This window comes from Furipterus horrens, unplaced genomic scaffold (assembly GCF_987537825.1).
Source record: "Furipterus horrens unplaced genomic scaffold, mFurHor1.1.pri manual_scaffold_1, whole genome shotgun sequence".
Taxonomy (NCBI): Eukaryota; Metazoa; Chordata; class Mammalia; order Chiroptera; family Furipteridae; genus Furipterus; species Furipterus horrens.
Window position 1 is genome coordinate 167,684,520 of NW_028327171.1, and position 18,522 is coordinate 167,703,041.

An 18,522-nucleotide genomic window follows, 5' to 3' on the forward strand; every position below is an offset into this window, starting at 1 on the left:
AAGGGATGCTGTGATTTCATTTTCTAACATAAGATCAAAGTTAGGTACAAATGAAGCAATTTCAGATAATACTAACAATGGTATTAAATAATGTGTTCTCTCTGTTTCTCGTAGTTCAGAAGATGCAAAGAATCCACAAAAGAAGGTAAGTGGTGATGGATTGGGATTCTCTAATTGTGCTTCATAAATTGATAGTTCTCCAGTAATGTTATATTGCAACATATAAAAGTGATGTTTTCATCAACACAAAATATGTTTTCTTCATTTCTGAACCCGACTGCCTCTCAATGTGTTTCCTTTGAGTTGTAAATGTGCACCAGTCATTCTCCCTTTAAGACAGCTACTGTTATTATTTTTCCAGCACAAAGTTCTTTTGCAACAGTTCAACACCAGCGATGAGAGAGCCCAGAAGCGCCAGCCTATCCGTGGTTCTGACGAAGGTGAGAATTTTCTTAAAACTCAGGATTGTTTGGGTTAGTTGAATAAAATCTTCCTCTGGGAATTGTCACATTGGACGCACAGAACAGCTTCTTCGGGGTGCCCCTTTGCATTCTAATTATTTACATTCTTGAGCTCTGTGCCTGGAGTGGAGGTGCTCATCCACACTTCCCTGATTCTGCCTCTCCCACCAGCACGTGTCCTTGAAGGAAAAAGAGATGATCTCAGGGATCAGTTGTCAAGGTTGCTCACTTCTGGGAAGAGCTGGCAGGAAGGAAGCTGGCACTTTGCAGAGGCCTAGCCAAGGTGGGGGGCCAGGGTCACCCACAGAGCAGGACTTCTGCCCAGGGAGTGCCCCCTGGTGCTGAGCACAGCCTCTTAGCAGCCATAAGGGAGATGCAGATGCTGGCTGTTACTATTGGGTTGTTGAAGATTTCTCAAAAAAAAACAAAAAACAAAAATGTAACTAATAACAATGATAATATTTTTTATTTTAAGCCACAAATGAATCATAATTTAGGAGTGCCTCTAAACCCAAAGAATTACAGCAGCCAGAATTGCTGCCAGGATTTGTGTGTTCTGAGGTGAGCCTGTGGGTGCCACATACGTGTCTGCTGACCTAAATGCCACCCAAGCTATGTGGCCTGGCCCCAGAGTCCAGTGAACAAGAGAGCAGGAATGTCAGCATATGGTTAGGGCCCCAGAAGAGGCGCTGCAGTCTGCAGATGTGTTCCTGGCAGCAGTAAGCTAGTCCTTGGCCTATCACACAGCACTCCCCGCACCGGGAAAAGAGAAAGGCTCACAGACAAGGGCAGACCCAGAAGACGGACCAAGCCATACTTCTCATTTTTCCCATGGTCTATTTGTGGGTTTTTCACAAATATCTGTTGTTGTTTGTTTTAATTGGGGATTACAGTCATGTGTACACCTATTCTTAGACAAATGCTGAGGGGGAAGGGTTTTAGAAGAGGGCAAATATGATGTAGAAGAATCCACATAAATACAGTAGTAAGAATGGAAAGATGAGACAAATTTTGGAGGATGTCTAACCATTTAGCATAGCTCATGGTTTTATTAGGAACTCCCAGGACTAACTGACCTCATTTCCATTGCCTTCCCAATAGTCCTGTTTAAGGTCTATTGCATGGACCACACCTACACGACCATTCGGGTGCCGGTGGCCGCCTCGGTGAAGGAAGTCATCAGCGCAGTTGCTGACAAACTGGGCTCTGGGGAAGGCCTGATCCTTGTCAAGATGAGTTCCGGAGGAGGTAACAGTCTTACCTTGTACTTCAAGCTTCTGTAACATGGGATAGCCTATCCAAACAGAAATGCCACCGGGAGCCCGTGTGACCCTTCCAAGTTGATGCAAAGGGACAAATTGGTGCTGTGTGTCCTCCCACAAATAACAGAAGTCATGTGGTTAGAAGTGAGCTGGGTACATGTCTAATATCCCCTGTCTTGTCAGGTGCCCACTCTAAAGCAGAAAGAGGTGATGTGATCTCTCGGAGGCAGCTGGAACTGAGAACTGATGTAGAAGGAAAAGCTTAAGGCCTTGGAGCTCTGAGAAACACAGACACTGAGAGAGAATCTAGCATGACAAGCTGAAGTCTACAGCTGGAAGTGGCCATAGGCTAGTTCTTTCAGCTGACGGTGGTCCCCTCCTTACGCGCAGTAGAGAGCACCAGAACCCAGGCCGTCAAACGGAATGGGGAGTCTTTCCCCTGTGGGATTACTTAATCACTCTATGCTTTCCTGAAATGTCACTTATTCATTCTTCATATATTTCCTGGCCACTCAGTGTGGCTGTGACAGGAGAGGATGAGGTGGACACAGCCCATGCCCCCAAGTTGCTCCCAAGCCTGTAAGGAGGTAAATAGTAAATATGCCGTTACAGTTCGTGCCCTTAGGAGTTTGGGGATGATCAGTAAGTGTGGCAGTGAGAGTTAGGAGGAAGGGGCAGGCGTGTTACTTTGTCTAATAATGAGGTGACAGCCACTTGGGGAACCTTTCAGCAGCAGGTGAGCCATTTCTGCCCTGTTCGAAGACAAATGATCCCACGGATGTAGGATGTTAAAAGGCATGCTGAACTCGCCCAAGATTTCTCCTTGCATCCCCGCCCAAGTCACACAGGGCCCGTGATGTCTGCCCTCACTGACCCCTGGGCCTCCTTCCCCTATCAATCCCAGCTCCCTTCCTCACCCCCTCAGGCTTCACCCAAAGAGCAGTGTGTCGCTGAGAACCCCTTCCTTTCCTTGAGTCCCTGTCTAAAGTGGCAACTTTTCCCCTTACACCTGCTGCCTGGCCTCCTTCCCTGCTGAGTTTCCTTCTCCTCATCACTTCTTGCTCTCATATATTTATCTGGGTCACTGCCTTTCCCACTAGGATGACAGCTCTTTTTAGACTGGGATTTTTTTTTTTCTGTATTGTTCCCTTCTGTATCCTCATTGCCTAGAGTAGCATCCAGCATATAGTAAAGTCTAAGTTAAATATATATTAAATGAATTCATTTTTAAACTATAGAAGGCTTCATGTAGGCAATACAATTGCCTGCCAAATGAGGAAATCAGTGAAAAATAATAATATATTTTGCACCAAAAGTCTTATGGGATCTCAGAACCCCATGCCTAAGTTTTCTAAAAGTCATCTTTCCATCTCCCAAGTGATGGGCACCATTCCCATCTGGAAAGATAACTCGTTATATAAATAGCAAGTGTGGTTTTTGTATGTAATTACAGTTGCAGCACAGAACTGGGCGAATTGACCCTCGGGTACTTGCAGGCCTGTTTTGTGGTCCTTTCTGATGGCATTCCAAGTGCCGCGCGCCTGGGGAAACGCTGCGTCTCTCTTATTCAGCCGGCCCCTTCAGGGCTGTATTTTATGCAGTCGCACTGCGTGTTCCGGTAATTCACTGAGCTGACAATTTGTTGGTGTGATTAGGGCAGTGCAGCAAATCTCAGATGCAGTTAATAGGCAATCTCATGCTTTTTATGTTCACAGAAAAGGTGGTGCTCAAACCTAATGATGTTTCAGTATTTACGACGCTCACCATTAATGGACGCCTGTTTGCTTGCCCGCGAGAGCAATTCGATTCACTGGTAGGTGTGGGGGGCTCCTCAGAGCAGCGCCTGCAATCAGAAAAACTTGGCTAGAGCTTCACTTTGCAGTCGTGTTGAACCTCATTGCTAAAAAATATCTCAAATGCTACTTGTTTCCCCCACTCCCCCTGCCTCTGGTCTATTAGGTAAGCCTCAGGTGTTCATTTGAGATGCTCTGAGCTTTAGGTTTTCTTTTGTGGAATAAGCTAAGTAGCACCCATACTGGGGAGCAATTCAGCTTTCAGAATTCATTGTAGGAATTCACCTCCTTGAAATGTCTCCAATTTAAATATTAATATTTAAAGTATGAATAGTTAGACCAGGATAAGAATAATTTTTGGACAAGCTATTCTGATTTATCATACTCCGTAGGGGGGTATAGAAATACACTGGCAAAGCCCCTCTCCAGGCTATGAAAAATGCTCTTCCTGAAAGTGTTCTGTCTTGTATAGCAAATGCCAGGGGCCGACAGTCTTCCCAAAGTCTCTGAAACACTTGCTCTCGGCCACACAGAGTTCTCTGTGAATACATGATTAATTGGCCCATGCTGATAATCGAGTAGCCTGCTCTCCTTTATGCAGGTGGTAGGGTTCATTTCTGTTCATCCTATAAAAATTAGGCGTGGAGGTGAGTAGCTATTAAAGTACCTTAGAAAACCTGTGGGGCCAGTTCATAGCATTAGAGGACTGGTTTCTTTTCCATCTTTGGGCACACAGAGCTCCTTCACTAAGAAAGGCACAGCATAAGGGCTAGAGGTGAGGTGCGTCTCTTTGGGAAAAAGTTTAACTATGTAAGTGCTACATGAATATGTTCGAGTTTAATCCAATTAGACATTATAGGTAAACCAAGATTTCCCTCCTTGGACTTTTGGAGCTTGATGTTGCTTCATCTTACAATAATTCTGATTTTCTGGGTTGGGGAGAGCCAGGTCGCGCACTCTAGCACAATTCAGCAGATCTTTGCAATATCTTGAATTCAGCTGGAGAGAAGCTTAGCCACACAGCTTTAGTTCCCTTACTGCTCCCCCACCCCCCGTGCAACCCCGCCCCCCAGCACGCTTGCGTTTCCTTAACTGCCAGTACTGTCCCATCTAAGTCTGCACACCATCCTTTTCATGTATTTTCGGTCATCTACATTCTTTGCTTTCTAAAAAATAAATATTTCCCATCAAGGGACTGGGGAAAAAACATTGTCGTAAATGAGCTAGGCTGCCCTCCACTGGAAACAGTGGAGCCAGAGGGGAGGGAGGCCCATCACGATGTGTTTGCCACGTGACGCTCAGGCCTCGCTCGCCAGCTGCTTCTTGGCTGCAGCGTGCAATGCCGTGATGCGTGGCTGGAGCGTGGGGACTGCCTCCAGCGCCCTGTGGGGCAGATATTCACTTCTAAGCCTCCGTTTACTTGCACAGCATCCCACAGCCTTGCAAGTTCTTATCCTTGCTTGTCTTCCATTTTAAGGCCTGGGCAATTGAAAGAAGCTTACTTTGCAACAAGTACCCAGGACGTGAACTTGTTTAACTTTTCCCTTATGGGTGTTGTACTGTTCACCGGGCTGCAAGTTATGTCACCATACTTAGGAGTGATCAGACCTACCTGCCTCGCAAAACCGAAAACATGTAGCTCCTTTTGCGACTTTCTAAAAATGTCTTTAAAGATGATCCTTCTAGGAAGAGTCATGCCCAGGATGACTCCGCAGTCCCGAATGTTGGCCAAAGCCATCTGTCAGCACGTGCTTGTGAAGTGTCTGCTTTGCCTTCAGTGCTGTGCTAGCTTCTATGTGACACTGGACCAGCATCCCTCATGACAAGAGATGAGACTGACACAAACAGCCTGGAACAGAACCAATTGTGGGGCTAAATTGTGTCGTCTAGAATTAGTAGAGTGCCAGCGATTTATCCTAGTTGGTGAAGGACTTGGATTCTGGGGCTTTAAAGGCTCTTGACATTTTGTTTAAGCATAAATATTAGTACACAGAAAATTACAGTAAAATCTCATTGTACTGAGATTTGGTTCTACTTTTACCCATTTGCTGGTTCCTTCCATTTTTATTTAAGTGCTCACTATATTATTCCAGGCATTGTAGATGGCTCTGGCTCTGGGACGGTCTTGAAGATGAAGCCACCAGGGCCTTTGTGACTCAAAGAACTCACACTCTGGTGAGGGACCGCAGGGTGTCATGAGAATCCAATGTGACAAATGCCATCGCAGAGCTAGGCACAGAACGTGGGAGCCCAAGGGAAGAGGGAGGAACACTGAGGTGGCAGCTAACTTGAACCACCTCTTTATCACTGACAATCAGCATATCCTTTTCATGTCTTAGTTTTCTCCTCTGGCAAATGGGAGGGTAATGGTGTTATCCTCTTGGTCACCACCACCCAGGCCTACCAAAGAAATCAGTTCTCCCAACGAGAGCAGAGAGAGTCTGCAAGTTCTGTGCCTCTGTGTAGGCCTTTTCAGATCTGTCTGTACAATGCAAACCTGACAGAAGCTCTGCTGTGCCTCTTCTGCAGGAAATGTCCGCAGGGTTATCTATGTGAAAAGGGCCCAAGGAGATGCTTCTGTGGGGCCTGAGGTCAGCAAGTATCTTCTCCACTTCAGACAGAGGAGCACCCATGGCCTCTCCCATGCCTGCCCTTTGCCAAAAAGGGAAGAGCTTGGTGAGCCCAGCCCACTAAAAAAAGTAAAGCTTCAATAGGGCTTTCCATTATTTTCTCAAAAGAGATGCAGGAATGATAGACCAGTATCCGTAAGTTAGAGAATTTTGTATATTTCTTTATATTGGATCTTTCTTGCAGTCTTTGGGCTGACTTGTTCTCTCTATGAAAAGCTGTAAGGCCTCAAGAAAGATACAGGAGCTAGGCAGACTGAGGAGAGAGCAGACCCATGGAAAAGAGCGGGGGGTAGTTCCACAGAGGAGTGGGGGGCCGTTCCACAGAGGAGCAGAGGGCCTGTGGTCACAGGAGCAACTGCACAAGGGCAGGGAGGACGTGGAGGGCCAGTCTGAGCCTGAGAGAGGTCCTCAGACCTAGCACTTGAAAGCTTCCCCAGCTTTTCTACCCAAGACCTCCCTGCTGGAAACCATTCTCCTTATTTACTTTCATAAGCTACTTACCCATCAGCTTCAGATTGGCTCCCTAAGGTCCAAAACTTTGACATCATTGTTTTTCTTCCCTGTTCTCTATCCCCTGCATAGAGTGAATCAGGAACAACAGTATGTAGCTCTTACAGCCAGGTGTTGTACTGATCACGCATTCCCACACCTTTGCAATTCTCCACACGTCTAGGAAGGGAACTAAAGGGGGTGGGGAGGGGAGAGGATAGGGACCCCCCCATGCCAGGTACTGTGCTCACATGCTATACTTACATTATTCCCATCCAATCCTCTCAACAAGCCTAGTTTCTAGGTACTGGGATCTCTACTTACCAGAGCTGGCAACAGACATTCAGGAGATTAGGGAATCAATCCAAGTCTGTAGTCAGAGTGTGGTTTAGATTTATAATCCGTTACTCTCTAAAGCCGGCATTAACCTGGTCTATTACGCAACCCCCACTCTTCATCTTGTACTCAGAGGCTTTCTAAAAGCTGGCCACGCTTGCCATTTGGTGCCCCTGAGCTCTGTGTTCCTGCCAAACAAGGCTAATGACAGCTTCCCCACCTTCATGCCCCTCTTGCCATCTTTTAACCTATAGCAGGCTATCCTGGTTGCTCAGAGAAGTCCTTGCTGTTCTAACTCACCCAAAGTTTGTCTGCTTCATCTTTCAAATCCCAGCTTCTTTCTCTGAGAACCTCTTCAGGCCATACTTCACTCCAAAGGCCCATTCACATTCCCCCACCTGTTTATCTGTGTATCCAAGAGTCAGGAGTGTTGGTGCCTCTGTCTGCCCCTTTATATGTGCAAATGAATGTGAGCAGTTGACTATTGGTGTGCAGTGCCATACTTGCTTGTCAAGGCCGACTCTTCTCTTAGACTGACAACGTTCAAATGCAGGGACCACGTACATCCTGAATGTGTTATTTCTTTAGTGCCCAGAATGCAGTGGGTATTTATAGAATGTAATGGTTAGGGATGATGATAATAATGATGATGGTACAACTTGTACAGTATTAGTACCTCCAATCTAAATATTGAATATCCATATATGGCATACATGATATTAGGGAAGTTGTTCTCCAATTCATATGACTTTTATAACTTTGTACATATAGATCAATAGATATTAACATTTTATACATAAATTTCCAGTGTATGTGAATCATTCATCTTACTAAGGAAAGCACCATAAATCATTCCTCATAAACAACATGAAATAAGTAAGTTGCATGGGACGTTCTGTAGTAGAGTTTGGTTTTCTGATGCCTTGCCCAAACATCATGACCATGTGAAAATCCCTCTCAACACAACATCTCCCAGAGAGTGGAAGAATCTCAGTATACAGGGAGGGCCCTGCCACTCAATAACCCCAGGCAGTGTATTCTGAGAGATGGAGATGTGGCAGCTTGACCACAGTCAGTAGCCCAGCAGAGTCAGGAGTGATTAATTAGCCCTGCGGCTAACCATCCCAAATGCCGCTGCGCCTGCTATGAAACAGCTGTCCTGGGAAATAGGAGGACAAAGTCTCCAAGAACTTCTTACATTTTTACCAGAGAAAAGAAATTATTTCCAGGGAACTCCCAGGCCCGCAGAGGAGAACCTCCACAGGTCACTTTCCTCTGAATCTTATTTGTCACGGTCCACGTTTTTCAGGCAGTGGAATTGATCATAGTGGCGATGATTATAAAGTTGGCACTGAAGCAAGTGAGCATTAAGAGTAAAGCCGTCTTTCTCCCCTGGGTAAAATCAAAGTTTCAAAATATTTCCGAAAGCATTTCCAGAATCCTTTCCCCTCGGCAACTCCTTAAAGCAGTCAGCATTAAGTGCTTGTCTGTTTTGAGATTCTGATATATTTTTGCATGATTATTCATAGACTCCCTTGCCAGAACAGGAAGGCCCAACCGTTGGAACAGTGGGAACTTTTGAACTGATGAGCTCGAAAGATTTAGCATACCAGATGACAATTTATGATTGGGAACTCTTCAACTGTGTGCATGAGGTAAGCTGCTTGATTGAGAGCGTTAGTAGGTACCACAGCAATTCTGGATGAAGCCTGCTGGCATCACTCAGCTGCAAATGTTAAGACGTGCTGCAATATGGAAACCACATGATCTTTTTCAAATATTGAGTTTATTAATAAAGCCTGTCAAAGTCTTTGAGTGTTCGAGAAAAATCTTTATGATTTACAGTAAGCTATGTCTTCCTGAGTATATTAAACCAACAGCACCTCATTTGTTGTTAATACATTGAACAAGCCTCATGGAAGCCCTTCAGACCTAGAGTCCAAGTCAAATCCTGGTCAGTGGTTATATTCACATTTGCTGACCGGTGTCGATTTGTGTTAACAAACAGAGAGGCCTTGCTGCTGTTTTGATTGAAAAACAAAGAAGTAAAATTGTTTTCCTTTCTTTTCTAGCTGGAGCTAATCTATCACACATTTGGAAGGCATAATTTTAAAAAGACCACAGCAAACTTGGATTTGTTCCTGAGGAGATTTAATGAAATTCAGTTTTGGGTTGTCACTGAGATTTGCCTTTGTTCCCAGCCCAACAAGCGTGTTCAGCTCTTAAAAAAATTTATTAAGATAGCAGCACAGTAAGTATCCTTAGCTCGGGGAGAGAAAAGTGTTGGAGCTGTGTTTTCCTTTTCTTCTCTCAGACTACACCTTAGAAAGGAAAGCAACATACAGGGTCTCCTCGGGCACAAGGACTGACCATGGGGCTTAAGAATAACCACAGTCTTGTAAAAGATTAATTTTGTCTAGTTTTTGTAGTATTTAACATCATCGTGTTAATTAACATCTCACAGCATTGATACTGGTGCCAAACTTGCGACCTCTTTTTGCTCTGAACTACTCAGACTTTGTGCCCCTGTCAGTGTCAAGAGTCCTTGGGCAAAGTCCTGCTGCAGAAAGTTCTGCTTCAGAAGGCTCTTGAAGTCGATGTCCTACATGCCACATTCTCACCAGTAGAGGGCAGTGGGTACATGCATGTACAACAGCACATCCGCCTTGGCCAGAATAAAATCGGTAAAATGCATAACAGCTAACCTGGTACATGAAAATCATCTCCATAAACCTCAGAAGAAGAAAAAAAAGCAAGCATCTTATAAATATGCTATTTAGTGGCATTAAATGGGAAACAATTTATTTACTGCAGGGGCCAGTTAAGTTTCTCCCTGACGTGAATTTAATCTTCTATTTAGATATGCCTGACAACCTCCTGTTTACACTCATGTTTTTGGTATCACCACAATGCTAAAAATAAAATGCTAAATGTGGCCTGTGGCTGGGAGACTTCTTTCCTTTCTAAAAGCAGGGAGCTGGAGCGCAGGAAGGTGGGGAGCACAAGTGATCCCTGCTGGGCAACTCTTGAGCCAAGTGGTTTAGATCCCATACAGAGTCTGATTTTCAGAGCTAAACAAAGAAGTAAATACTGCTTAACATTGTATGCCTATCGGCTTGCCAAATGCATTGAATTTTTTTGCCAAAAATCTGAGGGTTCCACAGAATATCCATATCCCTTGGATTCAAATGCTGGTTCTCTTCATTTGAAAAAGCTGCCCTTTGGAAGACAGAGTTGCTAAAATGTTGCTTATGGATTTCTGGTTCTGAGTGTACCACTTCCCCTAGGAGCCTGAAGGGCATTGGTGTGCCTTCACCTGTTGGGAAGGACATGATTGTGGAAACTGACAATGTGTGCCTTCCTGTTACAGGGAGCACATTCTCTCTTCACCTCCGCCAGGCAGTGCAAAGCACTACAAGGGGACAAGGGAATGGGAGAAGCAATCTGCTTGCCAACGTGGGGATCAGGAAGCCGGAGGCGGGGGGAGGGGCAGTCCTGTTATTTTACAGAGAGAGCACAGGAGAGCCTTCAAGAACTCAGGAACTTTTAAAAATATTTTTGCCTCTCTTATCTCTCTTCCTTCTGATTATGTGAGTGAGTAGGTGGACCTGGCCTTTGATATTAATTGATTTTTATTATTTAACCATTATTAACCCATGCTGTCCAACAGTGGCACTGTTCATACAGCCCAGCTGGAGAAGACTGCAGGCTTTCGTAAGCCAAGGTCTATAAAACTGAGATCTAAACCCAGTGGCATAGCCTGTGTTGTCTGGTATTTTTAAAGAACTTCAACATATTCTATTTAAGCTCTTTGACCTGCCCAGAACTTTGTGAAGTTGGGAGACCAAATGTTATCATCCCCTTTTACTGATGAGCATACTGAGGCCTAGAGAAATGTCATGACCTACTTAAGGTGATAAAGTTAGTTGGTAACAGTCATCAGAGCAGTGACCAGAGAGGCAAGTCTGCGGTCCTGCATGTTTTCACTTAAAATCATATAGATAGGACCAAAGCAAACGTGTGCATGATCATACCCACTGCCTTCAGCCCTGGGGGGTCTCTGAAATTGCTTTCAGCCCCTTTCCTGAGAGCCACTGTCCTCACCCAGCAAAGGCCTTGCTTGCTTGTTTCACTGGTGGGGTCAGATCCACTAGAGCTTTTCCCATTTCCACACAGACCATTTAAGCATCTTCATTGCTCCCTCTGCAAGAACAGGGGCAGCAGATGCAACAAGTTAATTAGGCTTTTACAAAAATGTTAATCCAAGTACGGTTTAATTACGATATAGTCGATTTAGATAGCTGCATTGATTTGGGGTGAAGGATTTGCGCTTTTTACGAAATGAATTCTTCTTTCCCTTCTCAAGGATCTGGTATGAATTTGGGAGTCCCCCCCACCCCTTTTAAAAAAAAATTAATCCAAGTACTTATGCTAAATATTGCCATTCTCTTAAGAATCTTTGGTCTTGTTCCACAATATTCTTATTCCCAAATTATATTTATAAAAGCTAATAGTGGCATAAGTGCAGATTCACAATGATCAGCTTCACTAACATCAGTAAAACACAGAGAAAATAAGGTTTTTTTTGTTTTGTTTTTGTCACTTGCTTAGGTTTTTTTCTCAGCTTTAAAGCTCCTTGAGTCCATAGGGATCATGACTTGGAACCTGATATTTTTCAATAAATTAGAAGGATTTACATGGCAGGTTGAAGTCATGGTTCTTCAGCCGTGTGATTTCCATGTTGTCTCTCAAGCTGCCCCAGGAGGTTCCCAGCTTCAGGCTAAGAGTCTGGCCTTTGGTCAAGGATATTTGCTTTCTCTCTTCCCTTGAGGTGTTTCCCTTGGGTCCCACAGGCCTTGAGCAAACCTTAGGGTCAAAATAACAATCCCCAGGGTAGGTGTCTTTAAGTTCCTTCTCCAAACCTGGACTGAGCCAGCCCAAACCATCACCTTTCTAAAATTACAGTGAGAAGGCAAACAGCAGAGCGTGGTCACCCAAGTGGAACTCACACCGTGCGTTCATAACGGGGTCCTGATGAATATTAATGACTAGCAGAAAATAGACTCTAATTTTTTTTTTTTTAATCTCACTCAAAGTAGCACTTTACTCAAACATGTGCCTCTTGTGTTTCAGCTGTAAGGAGTACAAAAATCTGAATTCCTTTTTTGCCATCGTCATGGGACTAAGCAATGTCGCTGTTAGCCGCTTGACGCTAACGTGGGAGGTAAGCTTCAGCTGAGCTCCAGCTGTGACTCTGGCCTTAAGAATAAAAACACAGGCACACCAGTGAGCTTTTTGTGTAGAAATGTCACTCACACCTGTGTCACAATGGAAAAGGTGGGACACTTGGAGGGAAGTGACCTGCCTTCTTTTTCTACTTGCCTCAGAGTGTGAATTGAAAAAGATATTGTCCCTTTCTTGTCTAGGGGGTGGAGGGGGTCTCAGCTTCTTGTTCTATACAATGTAAATAAGTCTAATTCCGAGATATCGTGTAAATCAACAACATTGCTTGGATGAGTTCAAAGGTTTTGCTCACAAATTCCATTGTTTTCTGGAATGTCTGCTTATTGCTTTTGCAATAAACCTTATCCATAATTAAGAGAGGACAGAAGATCCTTTTTTCCCCCCTCAAGTAGTCATGTTGCTTCTGGGAGAATTAGCTAGAAGGCCAACTGTTTGGCTCAGCCTAGTACTGAGTATCTTTTAACTGCCCGGCAGGCCTCCCTGGGTATGGAGGAATGGCAGTTGGCTAGTAGTCAGTTTGGGGCAAAAGTTACGCAGGTGTGTTATGTGATGAGTGGTTTGCTGATAATTGGTCATTTGTGCTAGAGAATGTCTTCATTTTTCATTAGCTAAGTACTCAAAATGTGCCTGACCCCTTGCATGTGGTATATAGTCAAAGAAATACTAACCTCTAGTGGAACATGCGCACAAAAATAGACTCTTACTAAAAATAAAAAGTATGTGTAAGTGGGACACAAAAAGAGGGCAAGAAGAGATAACAGAGATTTAATGTGCAATGGTGAAGACAGCTGTTCGCACCTCTGAATGTTTTCCGTGAAACGTTTCCTTCTGTCCCTCCTGAAGCTGTTTTCTTCAAGGGAAACCTGTTTATAGGGCAGGCCCTCACACGTCCTTCTGTCTTAGTTGACTCTTAAAATTCCAGGCAGATGCAACGCACAGCAGCTCATGCCCTGAATATAGGGATGAAGGCATCGGTGAGGCCCACAGGCCATGCAGCTGTATCATCTTCCACCTGGTGAAGGGAAAGGGTTAGTGCTGCCAGCGCCGCTGAGCCACGAGTCCACAGCGCAGGCTCACCTGTCCCTCGCCCACAGCGCTAGGAATCTCTGCAGACCTAGGGTTTCCTCTTAAATAAGCTGCTTTCCCCAGCCTGTTTCCAGCGTCTGATCCCTCCTAGAGTCCACATGAGTTGGTAGGGATAATTAAAGAAATACAAAGTCTCACAGGGGTCCAGGACTGCCCGGCGTAGGCACTACAGCCAGACATTAAGGATGCAGCATGTGGGAAACACTGTGCAAGTCCCCTCTCCTGGTCTAAAGAGGAAAATGGAGGCTACCTGGCCAGGGGCGGGGGGCCTGGGGGTGGGCAGAGGGGTCAGTCAGCAAAAGCAGGGAGTTAACTGGCTGGTCCTCAATTTCATGGGAATAGGAAAGCGTCCATCACTCTGGGAGCTTTTTTTTTTTCATCCTTGCATGTTGCTGAAAAGAAAAGATGAACCTTTCCTCATTTATAAGCTCATTTTTTAAGGTGAATATAATTATATTATTCAGTAGAAAGATCTTTGATTTTGGTGCATCTACCTGTACTTGCCAAATACCTCCCAGGGGCTTCCCATACAGCTCTTCTGAGACCCATGTGGGCCCATGAGCAGTGTGGGACACTGCCTGACCTCCAGGAACTGAGAACCGTATGAAACTGTCCGTGAACAAAACAGAAAAGCAAGTCAAAACGAACGGCAGAGGAAATGGACCCAAATAGAAGGGAAAGACCTTCCTGGCTGGTGTGGCTCAGTGGATTGAGCATCAGCTTGTGAACCAAAGAGTCACTGGTTCAATTCCCAGTCAGGGCACATGCCTAGGTTGCAATACAGGTCCCCAGCCTTGGACACATGAGAGGCAATCACACATTGATTTTTCTCTCCCTCTCTTTCTCCCTCCCTTCCCTTCTTTCTAAAAATAAATAAATAAAATTAAGGAAAAAGAAAAGAAAAAAAGAAAGGAAAGACCAATCTGAGATAAAGCAAATGGGAATGAGAGCCTGGAGCAGGTCCGTGGCCCCAGCAGTACTCACATTTGGGGCAGGATCATTCTTTGTGTGGTGGCTGTCCTGTGCATTGCAGGGTACTTAGCAGCATCCCTCACCTCTATCTATTGTCTACCAACAGCCTCTGTCAGCTCACCTCACCCCAGTGACAGCAAAAAATGTCTGCAGACATTAAATATCCCCTGGTGGGAGGCGGAGATGCAAAATTGCTCCCAGTTGAGAACCAGTGCTCTGGAAATATGGTTTTATTACCATATGCCCTCCTGCCTTTGACCCAAAAGCCAGCTAAGTCAGGAAAGAGAACTAATGTGACAGATCCAACCAAAAATGTAATTCACTCCTATTTCTTAAAAGGTCTGTGTTCGTGAAATGTTATCTCCTAACATGATCGTTTGGCTACTCTGTGTGGGATGAGATCCTCAGGTCCCCGGATGCCCCTCCAGCTTTCATGCCTTTGAACATCCCTTCTAAGCAAGAACAGCAAGTTACCCTGAAACCCAACTTGAAAATAGGCGCTAGGAAAATGAATTTGGCTTCCTAGAAGCAAAATAAGATATTTTACAATGTTGAAGTGGGAATGTTTAAATGGATTCCGACATGAGGGAGGAAAGACAAGAGGAGGTTTTTGTGGGCGGCAGAGGCTGAATTGGTAAATCAGTTGTTGATGTCACAAAGCAGAGCTGAGCTGGGAATCTCTGAGTCCCAGGGCCCGGTCGATGCCTCCAGAGTCTCAGGATGGGAATTGGGTCACACTGCTCTCTCTCTCGCTGTGGCCCAGTCAGAAGAGAAAATCTCAGCTTACCTAAAAGCTTAGAACCTAAGCAGGGTGAGACCCACAGACTGAAAGATGTTTCAGTATTGAGCTGCTGGTGTAGCTACAAAGGTACTGTCGGTGGTGTTGAATGGTCTGCCAAAACGTAAACATAAGAAATCAGGAAACTGATGGAACTGTCCGTTTCTGCATCATAGCAGGGCAGGAGAAGCATGGGGGAGAAACGCTTGTGTAGAAGAGCAAAGAGCATGCAGGAGAGGGGACAGAAAAGGAAGCAGATAGATGATGTGAGTTACAGAGACTGTGCCAATAATCATCTGTGTGACTTTGGGTGTTTCATTTAAACTATGAGACTCAATTTCTCCCATCTATAAAATACAGGTTTAATCTGATCAAATAAATATTTTTTGAACACCTACTGTGTTCCTGACGCTTTTCGGCACTGAGGATATAGCAATAAACAAAACTGATAAAAACTCCCATTCTCATGTAGCTTGCCACGTAAAAGAGAAAGGTTAAAATAGGAAATTTCTAAAACTTTTAATCCTACGATATTCTCTGGTCTAAATTCCTAATTGTGGGAATCAGAGAGTTTAACTCCAAAGCATTTGTAATCTGGGAATGTTCAATTCCAAAACATTTATAGTCTGAATAATCAATTTCAGAAAACATTATAAAGGCAGGAAGGCCAAAGCATCCATTGTAACATTTGGTTCACCTAAGTTAAGAATTTTTTTTTAGTCATCAACCAAGGTTATGTTTATTGATTTTAGAGAGGAAGGGAAAGAGAGAGAGAGAGAGAGAGAAAAACCATCAATGTCAGAGAGTAACATTGATCAGTTGCCCCCCCAACCAGGGATCAAACCCACACAACTGAGGCATATGCCCTGACTGGGGATCGAACCCACAATCTTTTGGTGTAGAGGAAGACGCTCCAACCAACTGAACCACCTGGTCAGGGGTAGGTTAAGACTTCTAAAGGTGAATTCTCTATATTCCAGATTATCTTCAAATGACAAGACAGATTTCAGTCTGGCCTGTCCTAGAGGTGCCTGATGAAAAGCCAAAAGAAATACATTTCCCTTAGAAATGGTAGCACATGACACAAACCTAGATATTGAATCTGACATATAAGATTGGCATTTTCATTTCATTAACAGAAACTGCCAAGCAAGTTCAAGAAGTTCTATGCAGAGTTTGAAAGTTTAATGGTAAGTGACAGTGGCTCCTTTATTCTGTTCAGTCTGTATCCATCCAGTTTCTGATTAGCTGAATTGAAGTCCTCGTTTCAGAAATTTTATCTGTCCTTGTATGACTTTAAGAAGTTTATGATCCCGTTTTAGTGCTGCTAAAACAAGCATGTCTGACTAATGAATGACGCCCTCAGGAACTAACTTAAAGAGGACTTATGTCCCACATAAGGTCGATTTGTATAACTAAGAAAAGCAGTGTAATAGGACCCTTTCCCTCTAGCACAGGTTCGCTGTGGGTTGGAAGCTGCATTTTCCTTGGCTTGCCAAAATTATTTTTCCCCACTGGCTGGGAGGTGTTAACAGACAGAAAAGGAGTGAGTGGGGCCTGGCAGGAGGGATGGGATGGTTTCAGAGAGGGCAAGCCAGGGCTGGTGGTGCGCGGCAGAGAGGCGGGTGACGGAACACCAGGAGGGAGCAGGGCTTTGGGAGAAGGGACTCGCATGGCTGGTGTCCGTCCTACGTGTTTTATATTTGCTGTCAAAGGAATCTCTCTCCCCTCGATTCCTACAGGCAAATCTCCCTTTCAATCAAGAAAGGAAACAAAAAGCAAATAATTTTCACGTCACACAAAGTTGTTTTAAAACACAAGTCAGTTTGTTTAACTAAGTCCACCTTTCTTTTGTGCCTACACTTGAATCCCGACGACCTGATTGTGGGATGACAAGGCTGGGTGTGTGAGGAGGTGAAGGGGGTGGTGCATGCGTCATGGACTGTTAATCAGCCTCTCTGTTTCCCCGAAGGATCCTTCAAGAAACCACAGGGCCTACCGGCTGACAGTAGCTAAGCTGGAACCTCCTCTCATCCCCTTCATGCCTTTGCTCATCAAAGGTAATTCTAAGAACACACACAAGCCAAGCCAGTGATGAGCATGTGGGGAAGGAAGGGAACAAGAGTCTAATCGGCTGACTTTTTTGGGAAGAATGACCCCACACTTCCACCCTCCTCATCACCTCCTCTCAGCCCTGACTTTCCTGAAAGGGCTGGCAAGATTATTGCAGGAGCAGGAGTCCACAATTTGGAAGACCTGATGGTAAAACAGAGGGTTAATTGGGAAATTTTACTAACCTCAGGTAAAGTGCTTTAGAAAGTTAAACACCTCACATAAAAGGAACTATTGTCAGCTTTCTTCAAAGGCAGCGTTATGCAAATCCTCCAGCATCAGCTAATGGTGCTATTGTGATTTCTTAGTATGACATATTTCTGTTAGTGATTGCAATGTAACTTTTATTTCTTTGCAGATATGACATTTACTCATGAGGGGAACAAGACGTTCATTGACAATCTAGTAAACTTTGAAAAAATGGTAGGTGCTGGATTATAACCTTTGCCACAATGCTTTTCAAAAAAATAAAATTTGCATTTGTGCTAATAAAAGAAATAATTTTCATATATGCTGCCATGCTAAAAAGGCAGTTACACATAACGGAGTTTTGTAATATGTGGTTCAAATTGGCTACCTGGTTCCGTGTGTCAGCTCTCCTTTGTGAGGTTGAATGGGATTTGTGCTGCGTGGCGCAGCGGCAGCTGGCTATTATGCTGAGTGCCTTGTCCTAGGCTGCCTGTTGCTAAAATGCACGAATGCTCCAGAGTGAGTTCTGTGTTGTTGTTTTGTTGTAAGACTTGTGGCGCTTGACTGCCCCAGGATGCCTTTGAAATGTTTATCTGCTGAGCCTGACTTTAGTGCATGCAGGTAAAAGGCAACTCTGTGTTATTTTGGACTGTTAATCTAAATGTGTATTGTTTATCCCAACCAAGTTCACCAAAGTTCAGAAAGGGGACTGCTTGACGATCTTCATATCTAAAACCAAATAATTTTAAGTAGCAGATATGGAACTGGCACCTAATCAGCATTTTCCAGCCACTGCCCCCACCCCAGCCCCCCAAAAAGCTGTGTTTTCTGGCATTAGTTACTTTGCAGTTTATTTTCTTATCTTCTGCGAAGCCAGAACCTTTCTTTAGCCACATGGTGCGTGTTAATGGAATGCTCCATTGTCTTCTAAATTATTTGGCTGCAGCATGGATGGATGAGGTGTTGCAGCATTGTGTGTGTGGGTAAGCATCCTCCCAGGGCCATGGTTCGCAGTGGTGGACATGGTTCTTGCAAGAGAAGCTCAGGACTTGGAGTTCAGGGCACATGATGTTCAATTCTCAGCTTCATCACTTTGCAGCTCTCTCTTCTTTGTGGGCCAGTTTCCTGAATAGGAAATGGGGATCATGCCTGCTCCATCTATCCCTGGAG

The 18,522-nt window shown here is 44.5% G+C and overlaps 1 protein-coding gene across 1 annotated transcript in view; it reads left to right on the forward strand.

Annotated features, from left to right (window-relative positions):
- The window catches only part of RAPGEF4 (Rap guanine nucleotide exchange factor 4), a 230,807-nt gene that overhangs the window by 198,680 nt on the left and 13,605 nt on the right, over positions 1-18,522 (forward strand). Inside the window, exons 19-28 of the mRNA XM_090280772.1 lie at positions 115-145; positions 362-440; positions 1,563-1,709; positions 3,439-3,536; positions 8,501-8,626; positions 9,044-9,222; positions 12,105-12,195; positions 16,191-16,241; positions 17,024-17,111; positions 17,522-17,586. Of these exons, the coding sequence (XP_090136898.1) occupies positions 115-145; positions 362-440; positions 1,563-1,709; positions 3,439-3,536; positions 8,501-8,626; positions 9,044-9,222; positions 12,105-12,195; positions 16,191-16,241; positions 17,024-17,111; positions 17,522-17,586 (955 nt within the window). The remainder of the gene's footprint in view (positions 1-114; positions 146-361; positions 441-1,562; positions 1,710-3,438; positions 3,537-8,500; positions 8,627-9,043; positions 9,223-12,104; positions 12,196-16,190; positions 16,242-17,023; positions 17,112-17,521; positions 17,587-18,522) is intronic.